Here is a 13,581-nt window from a genome sequence, read left to right as displayed (position 1 = left end):
TCCTATGTACACCTTTACATGTCTTTCACGAATAACAAATGACAGGATGCAAGTAAATAGTTTGCACTGTTTTTTTTCCCCCCTCTTTATTAAAAAAAAAAGATGTGCACAAACCTTCTTTAAACATTCCAGCTGTATTTATGACTATTGCAAGAACATTCTTCTGAACTATATAGTACTACTACTGTATTTTGCTGTATACATTGTGACACCGTACTTTGTATGTTACTCTACTATTTTCAATAAACGAACCTTTGTTTAATGAAAAAAAAAAACACATTTTAAAAATATATTTCAGATAGATCGCTGACAAATTAAAAATGAAGCATTTGCATTTTCTGTATTATTACTGGTTTTATAGATGTCTAGCCTTAGGCAATGCTTATATTTTTCTCACAAAGAAAACTCCACACATACTATTTATTTGTACAAGAGAAGAGTATTTCATGAGAAATTCCTTTTCTTTTACAATTGACTTTTGGAATAGGTTCTGGTTTGACTAAACTCCAAGTATTGCCTAAGGCTACGTTTACAGCAGCTACTGTACAATATTCACAGTGCACCGGGTGATGGCATGCGGCTTACCATGCTGCAATGCACCACCTGTGCGACCTTCACAGTGTAGCGAGTGAGATGCAGCATAACAGTGTGTGGCTTACCACACTGCACCACCAGAACGCTGCGTTCACAGTGTGGCTAGTGAGATGCAGCATAACAGTGTGTGGCTTGCCACACTGCAATACACTACCTGTGCAATGTTCACAGTGTGGCGAGTGAGATGCAGCATAACCGTTTGGCTTGCTGCAAAGCACCACCTGCGCAGCGTTCACAGTGTGGCGGGTGAGATGCAGCATGACAGTGTGTGGCTTACCATACTGCAATGCACCACCTGTGCTATGTTAACAGTGCGGCGGGTGAGATGCAGCAGAACGCTGTGGCTTGCCACACTGCAATGCACCACCTGTGCAATGTTAACAGTGTGGAGGGTGAGATACAGCATAACAGTGTGTGGCTTGCCACACTGCATGCACCACCTGTGCAATGTTCACAGTGTGGCGGGTGAGATGCAGCATAACAATGTGTGGCTTACCATACTGCAATGCACCACCTAAGCAATGTTCACAGTGCGGTGGGCGAGATGCAGCATAACAGTGTGTGGCTTGCCACACTGCAATGCACCAGCTGTGCAATGTTCACAGTGTGGTGGGTGAGATGCAGCATAACGGTGTGTAGCTTGTCACACTGCAATGCACCAGCTGTGCATTGTTCACAGTGCAGTGAATGAGATACGGCATTCCAGCGTGCAGTATCCCAATGCACTGCATACAGTGCATTACCGCAAAATGTGCGCGTTAACAGTGAAGTCTACTTTTCACTGACTGTATGCGTCACTGTATACCACGCAAGACACGGATAATGTACGGTGCACTTTTCCGTTCCTGCTGTTACTGGGAACGCAACGCCTACTGTGAACCTAGCCTTAAAGTGTAACCCTGCTATAATCTCTAGTATAAACATGGTTCTATCCAGAAGACTGCAGAGGCAAGAATAACTGTTTAGTGTCCGCAGTAGCTTTCATTTCTCCTTCAATAATCCCTGTCTGCAGTGATGGATTCAGTCTCAGGTGCTGCATCAATAGCTTTTGCAGTGCTGCCTGTTAGACCTCTATTCACCCATCTTGTTATCAGATTACTAATATGTACGGTTTATGGAACTATGGTATGTAGGATGGTTTCACAAAGTATCTGCAGACAGATGAGGGTATTACTCACTGAAGGGTGAGGATTATAAATGGAATATATGTTTAATACATATGAATTAATATGTGTTTCTGTACTGCTGTAGTATATTACTTTTGTTTTGTTCTATAAATATTTTAATAAGTTTTACGCTTAGGGACTTATTGGTGCAACTGTCCGATAGAAACACTGCGCTTGTTAATCATAAGACAAAACCACTTGCTTTTTACTTTTCTAATTCTATATATAAAAGTAATACAAGAAATCTCATTGTTTAAAATGAGCAGCAGAAACAAGAACAGTTCTTCTTCAGCCAGTTTAAAGCTAGCGGGTCAACATAAACATTAGCACTGACAGACATGTTGTCCAACAAAAGAACAATGCCACCAGCAGTGTGACAAGGGGACTGCATTTATCATGAAAAGCCCCAGCATGCATTCCAGCAATCCCAGAAGTAACCATGGATGGGAAGGGGTAAACTGCAGACACTTGCAAGCCCTGAATTATCCAACAGCTGCATAAGTGCACAGGACGAATCATTAGTTTCAGGCATAAGTGGACTGCTCAGGAGATGGTGAAGCACGTTGCTAAGCAACTAGGGGCATTTTGCATCCCCATCTCATCCCTAAATATTCAGCAGCTAGGTCATCTGTCTAATTAATATCATGAAAGTGTGTTTTATCCCTACATTGGCTCCTCTGTCTTTTAACTGCATGTAATTTTCCACTGTCCATTGCTTTAGTCAATGGGTGTGAAAATACAGTTCCTGGGAAGAAAATAATAACATGCTGACTGAGAATGGAGTGCACTGACAATAGAGACTAATTAGCTGTAGAGTGCAGAATAGGTGCCAGTGAATTTCATGGCACTAGGAGGAAATAAACACAAATTCACACAGGATTCAAATCAATGTCTACTAAGTAAAACTGCATCAAATAACTAAATGTGCAGGAGTCTGTTACTAAGTGCCTGCCACGGAGGCTCTACAAGACAACAGATTTTACTAAAATATTATCAGTGAAAGACTATCTACTGTACACATACAGTAGTGACAAATCAAACGTCATATTTGTATTAATTCAGCAGAACTATTTTCTGGTGCAGCCAGGTCAAGCCAAGTATTTTTTGGGGATAATCAGCATGACTATTGAGTAACCCTGCAAAATCCTGATCTCACCGTGATCTGACAGCCTAATGAGATGCTTAGGTAAGAATCTCTGCAGGACAGGGTCAGGCTAAGGACAGGGTCAGGATAGGAAGGGCTTCATCTCTAGCTGGTTCACACGGACGTTTTGCTGGCATTAAATGCAGCGTTTTAAAATTAACGTTTTTAGGGATCTACCGCTCTCCCATGCAAGTGAATGAGAGCGTTTAGTACAAGCTTTTGCAGGTTTTCATGAAAGCCTGGCAGTTAATCCCAGCGTCTAGTCTCATCTCAAAAGAAACATGCAGCTTCTAGAAGGCGTTTGAAAGCGAGCAAACGTCACTGAAAGCCAATGAAAGCCCATAAAAAGCCAAAAAAAGCCCATAAAAGCCCAGCCTTTCCATATACTTTCTGCAAAAGCCACCAAAAACCCAGAAAGTGCAACGCTCTCCTGAAAGCCATTAAAAGCCTTCAAAAGCCATTAAAAGCTAAGCTGTTAAATGCTGGCATTCTTTAAAAAAAACAAAACACAGCGTTTGATCGAAACGCTAAGCAGAAGCTCAGCAGAAGCCCATGCGAACCAGCCCTTATGTGCTGCTTCCATTCATCAACCGGAGGTGCAGAATAGCAGATCCAACAGAGAAGATAGGAAGTCTCCTAACCTAACATGCTTATGTCTCCCTGCCTATGCGAAGCCTCAGTTTTGTTACTATAGGCCTGATGCACTCAAGTCTTGTAAAGTTATTGTGCTCAGGGAGCACACAGCAACTTTACCAATACTAGGGCAGGGGGAGGACTGGCTGGCAACCCATTAGCACATTACATTAGCGAAACACACATTATCGTGGTAACGCATGTGGCCCTACTGAGTTAAAGGCCGATGCTCCCCCGCACTAGTAATGGTAATAACTTTACTGCACTGCTGATATCTGCTATGAATTTCTAAACTTTATTGCATGAATTGAGTTAGGTCAATGATTTTCAAAATTTAAATATTGGGTGTGATGCCCAGGCGAGCCAAGAGGCCTCTTGGGGCTACACCTACAGCAGGGGCCTCCCATGCTGCCAGGCTGCCCTGTGACTTGCGACCATCATTGCCTCCCGTCACTCACACACAGACCTCAGATCAGCAAAAATGTGAACAGAGGGGTGAGCGGTGTAGTGATCATGGGGTACTCTTCAGATGCAGAAGTAAGGTAATTGCTCATTTCCTGCATCTGAAGTGTGCCACACAGTTACTATGCACTGCCTACCTATACTTGAAGACTACCTATTGTGGAGTGGGGGGGCACTTCCTATTATAATGGGAGAAGGGGCCTCTGATGGGTGGAGGCCACAAAAAGCTAAGCAGCACCCCTGTGTTTCTCTCATCATGGAAAACCTTCCTTCTTCATAATTACCAGTTACAGGAGGAGAACAATAAGTTCCATGGAGGTAGAAACGTTAACTACCTGAGAAGGGTCAGCCTTTGCGACTTCACTGGTGACTTGAAGTGCTTTGCACAAGATTTGTCCTGATTCTTGAATGAGAAGATATCCCAGAAGCAGTGATACATGCGGAGGAACACAAGTGGTGAATGGCAGCACCGAAGACACAGAAGACAGCCAACTGCGAGCAATGCTACCATCTTCTTTAAAATTCCTTAAAACGTTTAATGCAACTGTCAATGTACAGTGCCAGCTTGAAATAGGAAAAGGCAACATTACTTCAGCCTGGAATTAAAAGGAACACAAAATTAAATGTCAATCTGAAGTTTTGTTCTGAGTAATGTTACATTAGCCTGAAATCTTATAGGAATTAATTTTTGTTTATCGAAACAGCTGTATGTTGAGAGTTTGACACTTTGGGGTTGATTCAGTATAAGGCTATGTTTCCACTTGTGCGTTTTGTGTCAGTTTTTTTGCTCAGAAAATTCGTATAGATTTGAAAACTACTAATGTAAGTCAATGCAGCCGTTTCCACTTCATGCGAATTTTCGTTAGCGTTTGTACGCGTGAAAAAAATCTGAGGTCCTGCATCATATTTTCGGACATCGCGTACGATTCGCGTACAATGCTTCGTATAGGTAATGCGAATTTTCACGTTATTTGCGCGAAAATTCGCATTAGATCCATGGTGACAGGGAATAGTCAGCAGTCACGACTAAGCTGTTACTAAGCAGATTATGTATATTTAACTTATGCAAATTTTCACGTACGAAAATTCGCATAAAAACGCATACAAATTTACATGCAAATTTTCACCAATCAGAAAAATGTTACACTATTTTTTGCAGGCGAAAATGTCACGCTAGAGTGGAAACGTAGCCTTACAAATAGCGTGCCTTATCAGAGTTAACATGCCTTATCAGAGTTAATGTGCCTTATCAGAGTAGCATAGCGAGCACTACGAACCTTATGCCTGCTAATTGGCAATGACGAGAGCTCCACTCGTCCTGCCCTGAGCCCCTGCGGGTCTAACCAATGTAAAGGACATTATCTCCGCACTTTGATTGGCCTAATAGGCTGCTTGTCACTTGAAAGTCATCAAAGTGTGGAGATAATGTCCTTTAAAGTGATTGGACCTACAGGGACTCAGGGCAGGACGAGTGGAGCTCTCGTCATTGCCAATTAGCAGGCATAAGGTTCGTAGTGCTCGCTATGCTACTCTGATAAGGCACATTAACTCTGATAAGGCATGTTAACTCTGGTAACGCACGCTATTTGTTATAGCGAATAGCCTTGATTATAATCAAGGCTACTAGCAAGCTATTACTCCACTGAAAAGCTGGCTAAAAGGACATTTGATAAGTGTTGATATTTACCTCAGGATATCGCATCTTGTATACAAGCAGGACTTATATCAGGGATGTTGTGCAGTCTCATGTGTATATGTTTTAGGCTTTATTGAAGTATTTTAGATAGCGCACCACCTCTTGTTTAATCGGAGTGTTCCTCAACTGTACCTATCAGCGCAGTGAATTGGGTAGAATATAAGACGCACCTAGGTTTAGAGGGCAAAAACCAAGGAAAAAAATATATACTAAATCTGGTGTGTCCATGTTCCAGGAGCATCTTGTAGATGTTCTACCCCAATTATTGTGTCCTCCTGTGTCCCCCATGTGTCCTCTTCTGTTCTCCGTGTGTGCCCTTCAGTCCCCCGTGTGTCCACATCTGTCCCCGTGTATAATTAGCAGTGTTGGGAGTGCGTTTCATCTAATCCATGGCTCCCTCGGTGATCACAGACCTCTTCCCTGCACAGCTCCACTAGTGTTGGCTTCTGCTGATGACTCGATCAGCAGAAGCCGACACTAGGGGAGGTGTGCATGAGAGAAAAAGGTCTGCGATTACCAATTCATTGCTAATTATACATGGAGGGAGCAGGAGAAACAAGGGAGGAGTGAGTGGAGACGGGGGGGGGGGGGGAATAGGGGGAGACAGAGGCATACAGGGGGAATATGCCTGTATTCGGCATGTAAGATGCAGGGACTTTTTCTCCCATCTTTTTTTTGGGGGGGGGGGGGGGGGAAATGCGGTTTATACGACGAAAAATACGTTATATCCTAGGAGATAAAACTTAGGCGAAAAGGTGAATTGAATAAGGTCCAGGAATCAAAGTAGGTATCCTGTATATATTTAAAATGTACGTACCAGAAATGAATCTGCTAACAAGGCTGTCACCAAGGGAATGCAAGTTAAACCTGTTTTATTTCTTTTCAATAGACAGGGACAGGGGCTGACTTGCTCTCTTAGGTTTTTATCATTGTCTAGACTACACTGTAGAAATGTCTTCACTTCTGATCCTGAGGACACATGGCCACTGCAATAGAAAATTATGAGAAATCTCCCATAACAAGAGCAAAGAAAGACAGATGTCTGGCAAGCCGTACATTTTTGGACTGTGCTATAATCTCTATTTCCTCCAGCAATATTTCAGAGCTGCACAAATCACACCTATTGCTGTGTGGAAAAATCCCCCCCTCCCTCCACCCCTTGAGAAGCCTTTAACAGACTCAATATGTTGATAAATTTGTGGTTACCTTATTAACCAGGTAGGATTTTAGATTAATAATAGCTTCTGTGATTAGGTATTAAGATTACAGAACAATGTACTCTTCTAAAATATAAAACTTCCTGGGGAATTTGTAAAGCCTTGGCTATAATCCCTGTGGTATGGTTTTTAATTACCATTTGCGCCATCTCCAGCTCCCTGTTGTCAAGATCTTGTACTTTCTTTAGAACCGTTAAAGCCAGCTGCTGCAAAGACAATCCTCCTTCCTTCTCACTGAAGCAGTCTGCCAAAGCCGAGGATGACAGTACTTGCAACAATGGCATCACCAGTACCCGGGCAATAGATGGAACCTTCCCTTCTGCTGATACATCTAAAATCTTAAGCACTGTGAAAAATAAGTCATTGATACCAGTGTTATAAACAACACAAATTAGATAATACATTATTACAAAACTCATGGTATTAAATTTGTTTCAAAAGTGGAGCAGATGCCCAAAATAACAAGATACCAATTGTGCAGGCACAGAGGTTGCAGAGGATACGACCACAACTCAACCCCTGCCCCTAAGGGTCCACCCAGGACTCTGGGTCAGCTATTGCATCAGCTGTTACCTGGTGTTATAGTGAAAGGAATTACCAATATATGTGCTTAGTACCCTGGTAGTCATTCAGAAACTGCCTAATTTTCTCTTACTGTGGCTGTCCTTGGAAATTAGGCTTTGAGAGTCAAGGTGTCCACTGATGATACAATCTTGATTGTACAAGCTTACCACTTCTATGTAATATGAGGGACTGCCTAAGGTATCCCCTGTGAAGTATATTCAGTAATTTTACCCCTCCAGTTCACATAAGAAAGTACAATAACATTTTATCATTAGTGGGCACCTTAAGGGCCCTCTCACACAGGGGCGGTGCAGTATCTTTACAGCACCCCACACCCGGGCAAAGAAAGTCTATGGAGACTTTCATACTGCCACGGTACGGCGGAATGCGACAGAAGTGACGTTTTCACCGCATCCCTGACGCTAGGACAAAACTACGTTAACGTGCATACTGGTGTTGCTCTGCATCGGACCGGAATGTCATGTTACTCTACGGTGACACGCGAACTTTAAAATGGCGGGATTGCGGTGCGCATGCGCGGAAGCGTATTTTAGCAATATACTTACGTGCACTTCCGCATAACTGAAGCAAAAAGTGACAGCAAGCGCGCATCACTTCCTGCTTGGCTGGTGGCCAGACAAGGAACACCACATACTATCTCAGTGTTCCCGAAGACCTGCTTCTGGCGGTACGATGTGGTGCGGTGGACGAAACGCACCGCTGTCGCCAGTTTTCTGCCATATTTATTTCCTTTTAAACTTTGGCTTCAATTCATAAAAGGCTGTTTCATAAAAAAAAATAAAAAATTAATCAAGATTTTCACAGGTGCGGTAGAAATTCAGTAATTTACCTAAGCCCATTGACAAAAACCTGTTCATAACAGCAGAAGAGTCTCTGTTACAAGATTCTCCGTGCAGTGAGGGCATTACAATAGTAAAAGGCAACCAGACATCCCTTTAGATGTGCATGTTTTCTGCTGATTGTTGTACTGCCTCTGCTTGCTTTGAATCTGTCAATTAGTCTTTCTTAACGTTTTATTTAGTTTCCACAGCTTAGAATAACTTCTGGGAGACTTTACACATGCCATGCTTAGGTGATTTCCTCACTAGCTCCTCCTCATCTTCAAACAGGAACCTAAGATGTTAAACCATCAAAGGGAGGCAGGGGAAGCCCCTTTTGTTCCATGATCTCTCTGCTCGCTGCCTAGGGTGGTAGAAGAGCTAGACCCTCCGGAGAAGTCTGTTGGTCCTATCAGATCCGTCATCTAGACTTGCAAAAGACAGGGGCTGTTTCTATTGGCTCCCTCCTCCTGTCAATCATGGGGATATCCATACGGAAGGCATTCAAAGCTGTTTTTCGCCACCTTGGAGCTGCCATTAATGATTGGACTGATACAGCATGCTGTATCCTTGATGAATTGAAATTTGCTGACATTTACTAAGGTATTTTCCGAACAAGTGCTCGGTAATTTCAGCTTTGCATGTGGTAGCAGCCTTGATGAATTGACATTTTACTAAGTGCTCGGTAGACTGCTTGATGAATTGAGGCCAAAATCAGTTGTTTGGCTGTCCTGCTGATCCTCTGCTTCGAATACTTTTAGCCATAGACCCTGAACAAGCATGCAGCAGATCAGGTGTTTCTGACATTGTTGTCAGATCTGACATGATTAGCTGCATACTTGTTTCTCTGTACCAAGTGCTAACAAGTGCCCAACCAGTGTAGGAGAGCAGCTGACAGGCATTGACTTCACCACGCCCATGTGAAGGAGGCTTCAGAGTGAGAATGTGAGACTGTATCATGCGGATCGTTCCACTTTAAAAAGTATTATAAAACCTGTAGAAGTTTAACAATTATACAGAAAAATAAAGATTTGTAAATAATGTAACAAGTAAATAAGTAGGATAAAAAAAAAAAGTACGAAGGGCGTGGTGAAGTCCCACGAGTAGTCAATGTCAGATGATGCAAATTTAGGCCTCATATGACTAATATCAACACAAGCATGAGGCTCTTTCTGTATATCCAGTCATATTTATTATATAATGAACTGAACATTAAAGTGGTCTGAAACTGACATAACATTCAATAAAAATGTGTTTTCCTGCTTTTTATTACCCATTCAGTTACCATATTTGTTTTTGCGCACAAGTAATATTGTCCATTTACAAATTACAAGTTCCCTAAGTAAGTTTAATCTGCATTGAAAGCTGCTTATGCATTTTATTGAGGCTGCTTTTTATTATATATTAAAATCTTCTAGTAAACGGTTCTGGACTGTGTGCATGCTTGAAGTACAAAGAGCTTCACAGAGAGCATTTTCAGCTGTTTACACACAAATGTAACAACTGTGGAATGTAAACAAATATAATGTTCTTTCAGTCTGGATGCGGATCTTAAGGCTGGTTTCACACCAAGACGTTGCGTTTTAGGGGACGTTATGGTCGCATAACGTGCCCCTAATGCAACGCATGGTGGTGTTGAAGTTGGACATCAGATTGAGCTGCGTTATGCAGCTCTCAAAGCAGCTGCTCCAGGTTAGTGATAGGAAGTCCGGATCTTTTTAAGGATTCGGATCATTGAAAAGATTCGGAACATTAAAAAAAGATCAGGATCTTTGAACCAAATCATTTGAATCATTTAACTAGGGAAGCAGACTGGGTGAAATGACTAGCAGGACAGGACTTTCCCTGCACTGTACATTCTGTATGTTCCTGTTTCTTCCAGACAGACATCCACTGTGAACCGAATCTTTCATTGTGATGATCCGGATTATTCGACTCTACAGTCCCACCAGGAGTCACCACAGTGCAGTGAATATTAATTAGTCATGTGGCTGGCCGAGGAGGAGGAGGAGAGACCTCCTCCTCCAACATTACTGAGCATGTGCAAACAGTCTAACGTGGCTTAGCCGAGTATAGCGTACAGCATGCAGCACTTTGTTTAAACGTGCTGCGTTACTATGTAACGCAACGCGTGCACTGTGAACAGCACATTGATTTTACAGTGATGTGAGTTAGGCTGCGTTACTGGCTGCTGTAACGTGGGACTTTAACGTCCCACTGTGAAACCAGCCTAAAGGATACGCGAAGTGACGGTGTGACATGATGAGATAGACATGGGTATGTATAGTGCCAAGCACACTAATAACTATGCTTTGTTCCTTTTTTTCTTTCTCTGCCTGAAAGCGTTAAATATCAGGTATGTAAGAGTCTGACTCAGTCCTGACTTAGCAGAAAATGGCTGCTGAGAGCAGGAAAGATATAAAAAGGGTCAGTAGTTCATAGATTTTAGTTCTGGTATACTTCAATGAATGTGTCATTGAGCAAAAACAATACAAAAACGATACAGAAACTTTTTTTGCTACTAACAAAAACAATAAAACTGTTAAAACTTAAAAAGGAGATTTAAACATAAAATAAAACAGTGGAATATCTTAAAAAGTTATTTTTCGGAGAAGGAAGATAGATACAATTGTTTATTTCATGAGTTTATTTTCCCTTCGGGTGTCTTTTAAGATGGCCATACATCAGGCGACTTGGTGGCTAATCAACGATCCAATTTGATTATTATAATCAAATTGGATTAAAATCGTTTTTCAAGTGCATGTCGACCGTGCATGCTGCTAGATGTTGGGCCGACTTGCTCGATCAGGTACGCGGTGGGAACGGTGTGCAATTTCCGGACGATCGGCGAATGCGACGAAACCCCTGTTGCTGACCCCCCTAATAAAAAATATGTCTCCCCGGTGACCAGTGTAGAGTATACATTACCTGTCTGCGGCCTGCACGTGTGCCTCCACTGCTCCAGGCGCATTTCCCTGTACATACACGCGTGCCCCATGTGGTTTTTTAGTAAGGGCGCGTGTGACATCACACATGCGTGCCCTTACTAGGAAACCACGTGGGGCGCGGGTGTATGTAGGAGGAACCCCAGAAGCCAGCGGGGGACAAGCGTAGGCTGCCGTCAAGTAATTTATACTTTACACTAGGCACCGTGGGGCACATTTTACATTAGGGGACAGCATCTGGGCAGCAAGGCGGCAGTTGCGGCGCACATGCCGATTTTGGATCGATTTCAGCATGAAATTGATCGGGAATCGGCCTGTGGTGTATGGGCAGCTGACAGATCTCAGAGATTTGGCAGAGAAATCAGAGCTTTGTCTGAATCTGCCCATATATATCGCTAGATGTTTGGGTACCTTTAGGCTGAAGGGGCTTTCCATGGCAGAGAAAAGTGCTGTGTTTAACTGTTTGAATGCTGTTCTGCTACATTTCTTTTTGTGTAAGGAATCTTTTAGAGCAAAGAAGAAATGCTGAGTTTAAGACCACGTTAAGTACAAAACAGTGAATTCCGCACAACCAATGGTGCAATGGTAGTGCGAGAACCACGTGACTTGAACCCAATAGCCTTGTGAGCAAAAAGGAGGGGTTCCGCACAACAGCCGTTGCAAAAAAGTATTAATATTTATTGAAACAAGTTAAAAAGCCGAATAGCTATACTGATTTTTAACCAGTTTCAATAAAGATTGGATACTTTTTGAAACAACTTTTGTGCAGAAACCCTCCTTTTTGCTTACAGAACTGAACATTAAAGGTTTTTTTTTAGGGGTAGGTGGGGTGTGAAAATAAAAACGTACACTTACCTGGGGCTTCTACCAGCCCCCTGCAGCTGTCATGTCCCACACTGTCCTCCATCGCTCCCCCGTTCCCCGCCGCCGGTCCCATTACGCTTCATAGGTCCAGTACTGCGTCTGCGCAGGAAGCTCCCGATGACGCGTGCGGGAGCGAGCACTATTCGCCTGGTTAGATGAATTTCGGACCGGGACCAGCATCGGGAAACCGAGGATTGTAGGACGATGGCGCGGGACATGACAGCTGCAGGGGGCTGGTAGAAGCCCCAGGTAAGTGTCTGTTTTTATTTTCAAACCCCCCCCCCCATCCCCCCACAGAACCCCTTTAAAACACAGAAGACAGACTCTTACCTAGATTCATCAATTGTTTCAGCTGACTGGCAGGAGCTTGTAGTAAAAGCAAACTTAGCCCGATTATAGTCTGCTCCACTGGTAATCTCTAGAAGAGAGAACAAAGTCCACATGAAGGAGTATTATTATAAATAACATAGAAAGAGAAAATATGAAATCTCTGCAATACTAGAACACACAATCAGTTTACGAGCACATCTAATGCTGGATACACACGGTGCGTTCGCGCACTCGATTTTCCCGTCGATTCGTTTATTTCCAACATGTCCGATTTGGATTTCGATGGATCGTTAGGTCAATTCGGTATACTTTGCATGCGAATCGACCTAACGATCCATCGAAATCCAAATCGGACATGTTGGAAATAAACGAATCGACGGGAAAATCGAGTGCGCGAACGCACCGTGTGTATCCAGCATAAGAGTGACTTAAGAGAAGACAGAAATCCTCTGACTTACTTCTTTCAGCAGGTCTGTGTTTTGTTCCAGTATGTGTATAAATGTGGAGCAGTCTCCAGTGATTTTCATGCTGATTTCACATGCACACAAAGCTTGAAGAGATAACAGACATAGCTCCCTTCTAAAGATACTGGGCTGCTGCTGAAAGCAGGCACATACATCCTTCATGTGTGCGCTCACTTCTGTCACTTGGCACCAATCTGAAAGCTGTAACAAAAAGAGATATAATCTAAACCGTGCAAACCTAGATTACATGTAATCAAGCATCCATATAATGTAATGTTGCTTCAAATTTCTATGCACTAATTTCATTTAAAGGACACTTGAAGCGAGAGGGATATGAAGGCTTCCATATTTATTTATTTTAAACCAATACCAGTTGCCTGGTTGTCCTGCTGATCCTCTGCCTCTTATGCCTAATACACACCATGAGATTTTCTGGCAGATTTCTTGCCAGATCAACTATTTAAAGCATGTTCGATTTTCTGTTCGAATTTCCATGGATAATCGATCGGAAATTAGATTGGACATGCTGGAAATAATAGCTCTGGCAAGAAATCCGCCAGAAAATCTCATTGTGTGTATTAGGCACAATACTTTTAGGGCTCGTTTCCACAATAGCGAATCCGCATGCAGGCACTGCATGTGGATTCGCATAGGCAATACAAG

At 42.8% G+C, this 13,581-nt stretch overlaps 1 protein-coding gene across 3 annotated transcripts in view; it reads right to left on the bottom strand.

The window, feature by feature from the left end:
- FOCAD (focadhesin) overlaps nucleotides 1-13,581 on the bottom strand; it is a 256,927-nt gene that overhangs the window by 128,660 nt on the left and 114,686 nt on the right. For all 3 annotated transcript variants that reach the window (XM_068234405.1, XM_068234403.1, XM_068234404.1), the window contains exons 8-11: nucleotides 12,913-13,119; nucleotides 12,455-12,542; nucleotides 7,050-7,258; nucleotides 4,335-4,595 (exon numbers count right to left, since the gene is read on the bottom strand). In XM_068234405.1, coding sequence (XP_068090506.1) covers nucleotides 4,335-4,595; nucleotides 7,050-7,258; nucleotides 12,455-12,542; nucleotides 12,913-13,119 — 765 coding nt within the window. The remainder of the gene's footprint in view (nucleotides 1-4,334; nucleotides 4,596-7,049; nucleotides 7,259-12,454; nucleotides 12,543-12,912; nucleotides 13,120-13,581) is intronic.

This window comes from Hyperolius riggenbachi, chromosome 1 (assembly GCF_040937935.1).
Source record: "Hyperolius riggenbachi isolate aHypRig1 chromosome 1, aHypRig1.pri, whole genome shotgun sequence".
NCBI lineage: Eukaryota > Metazoa > Chordata > Amphibia > Anura > Hyperoliidae > Hyperolius > Hyperolius riggenbachi.
Note: the sequence above shows the minus strand (reverse complement) of the source record. Positions and strands in the feature narration are given on the sequence as shown.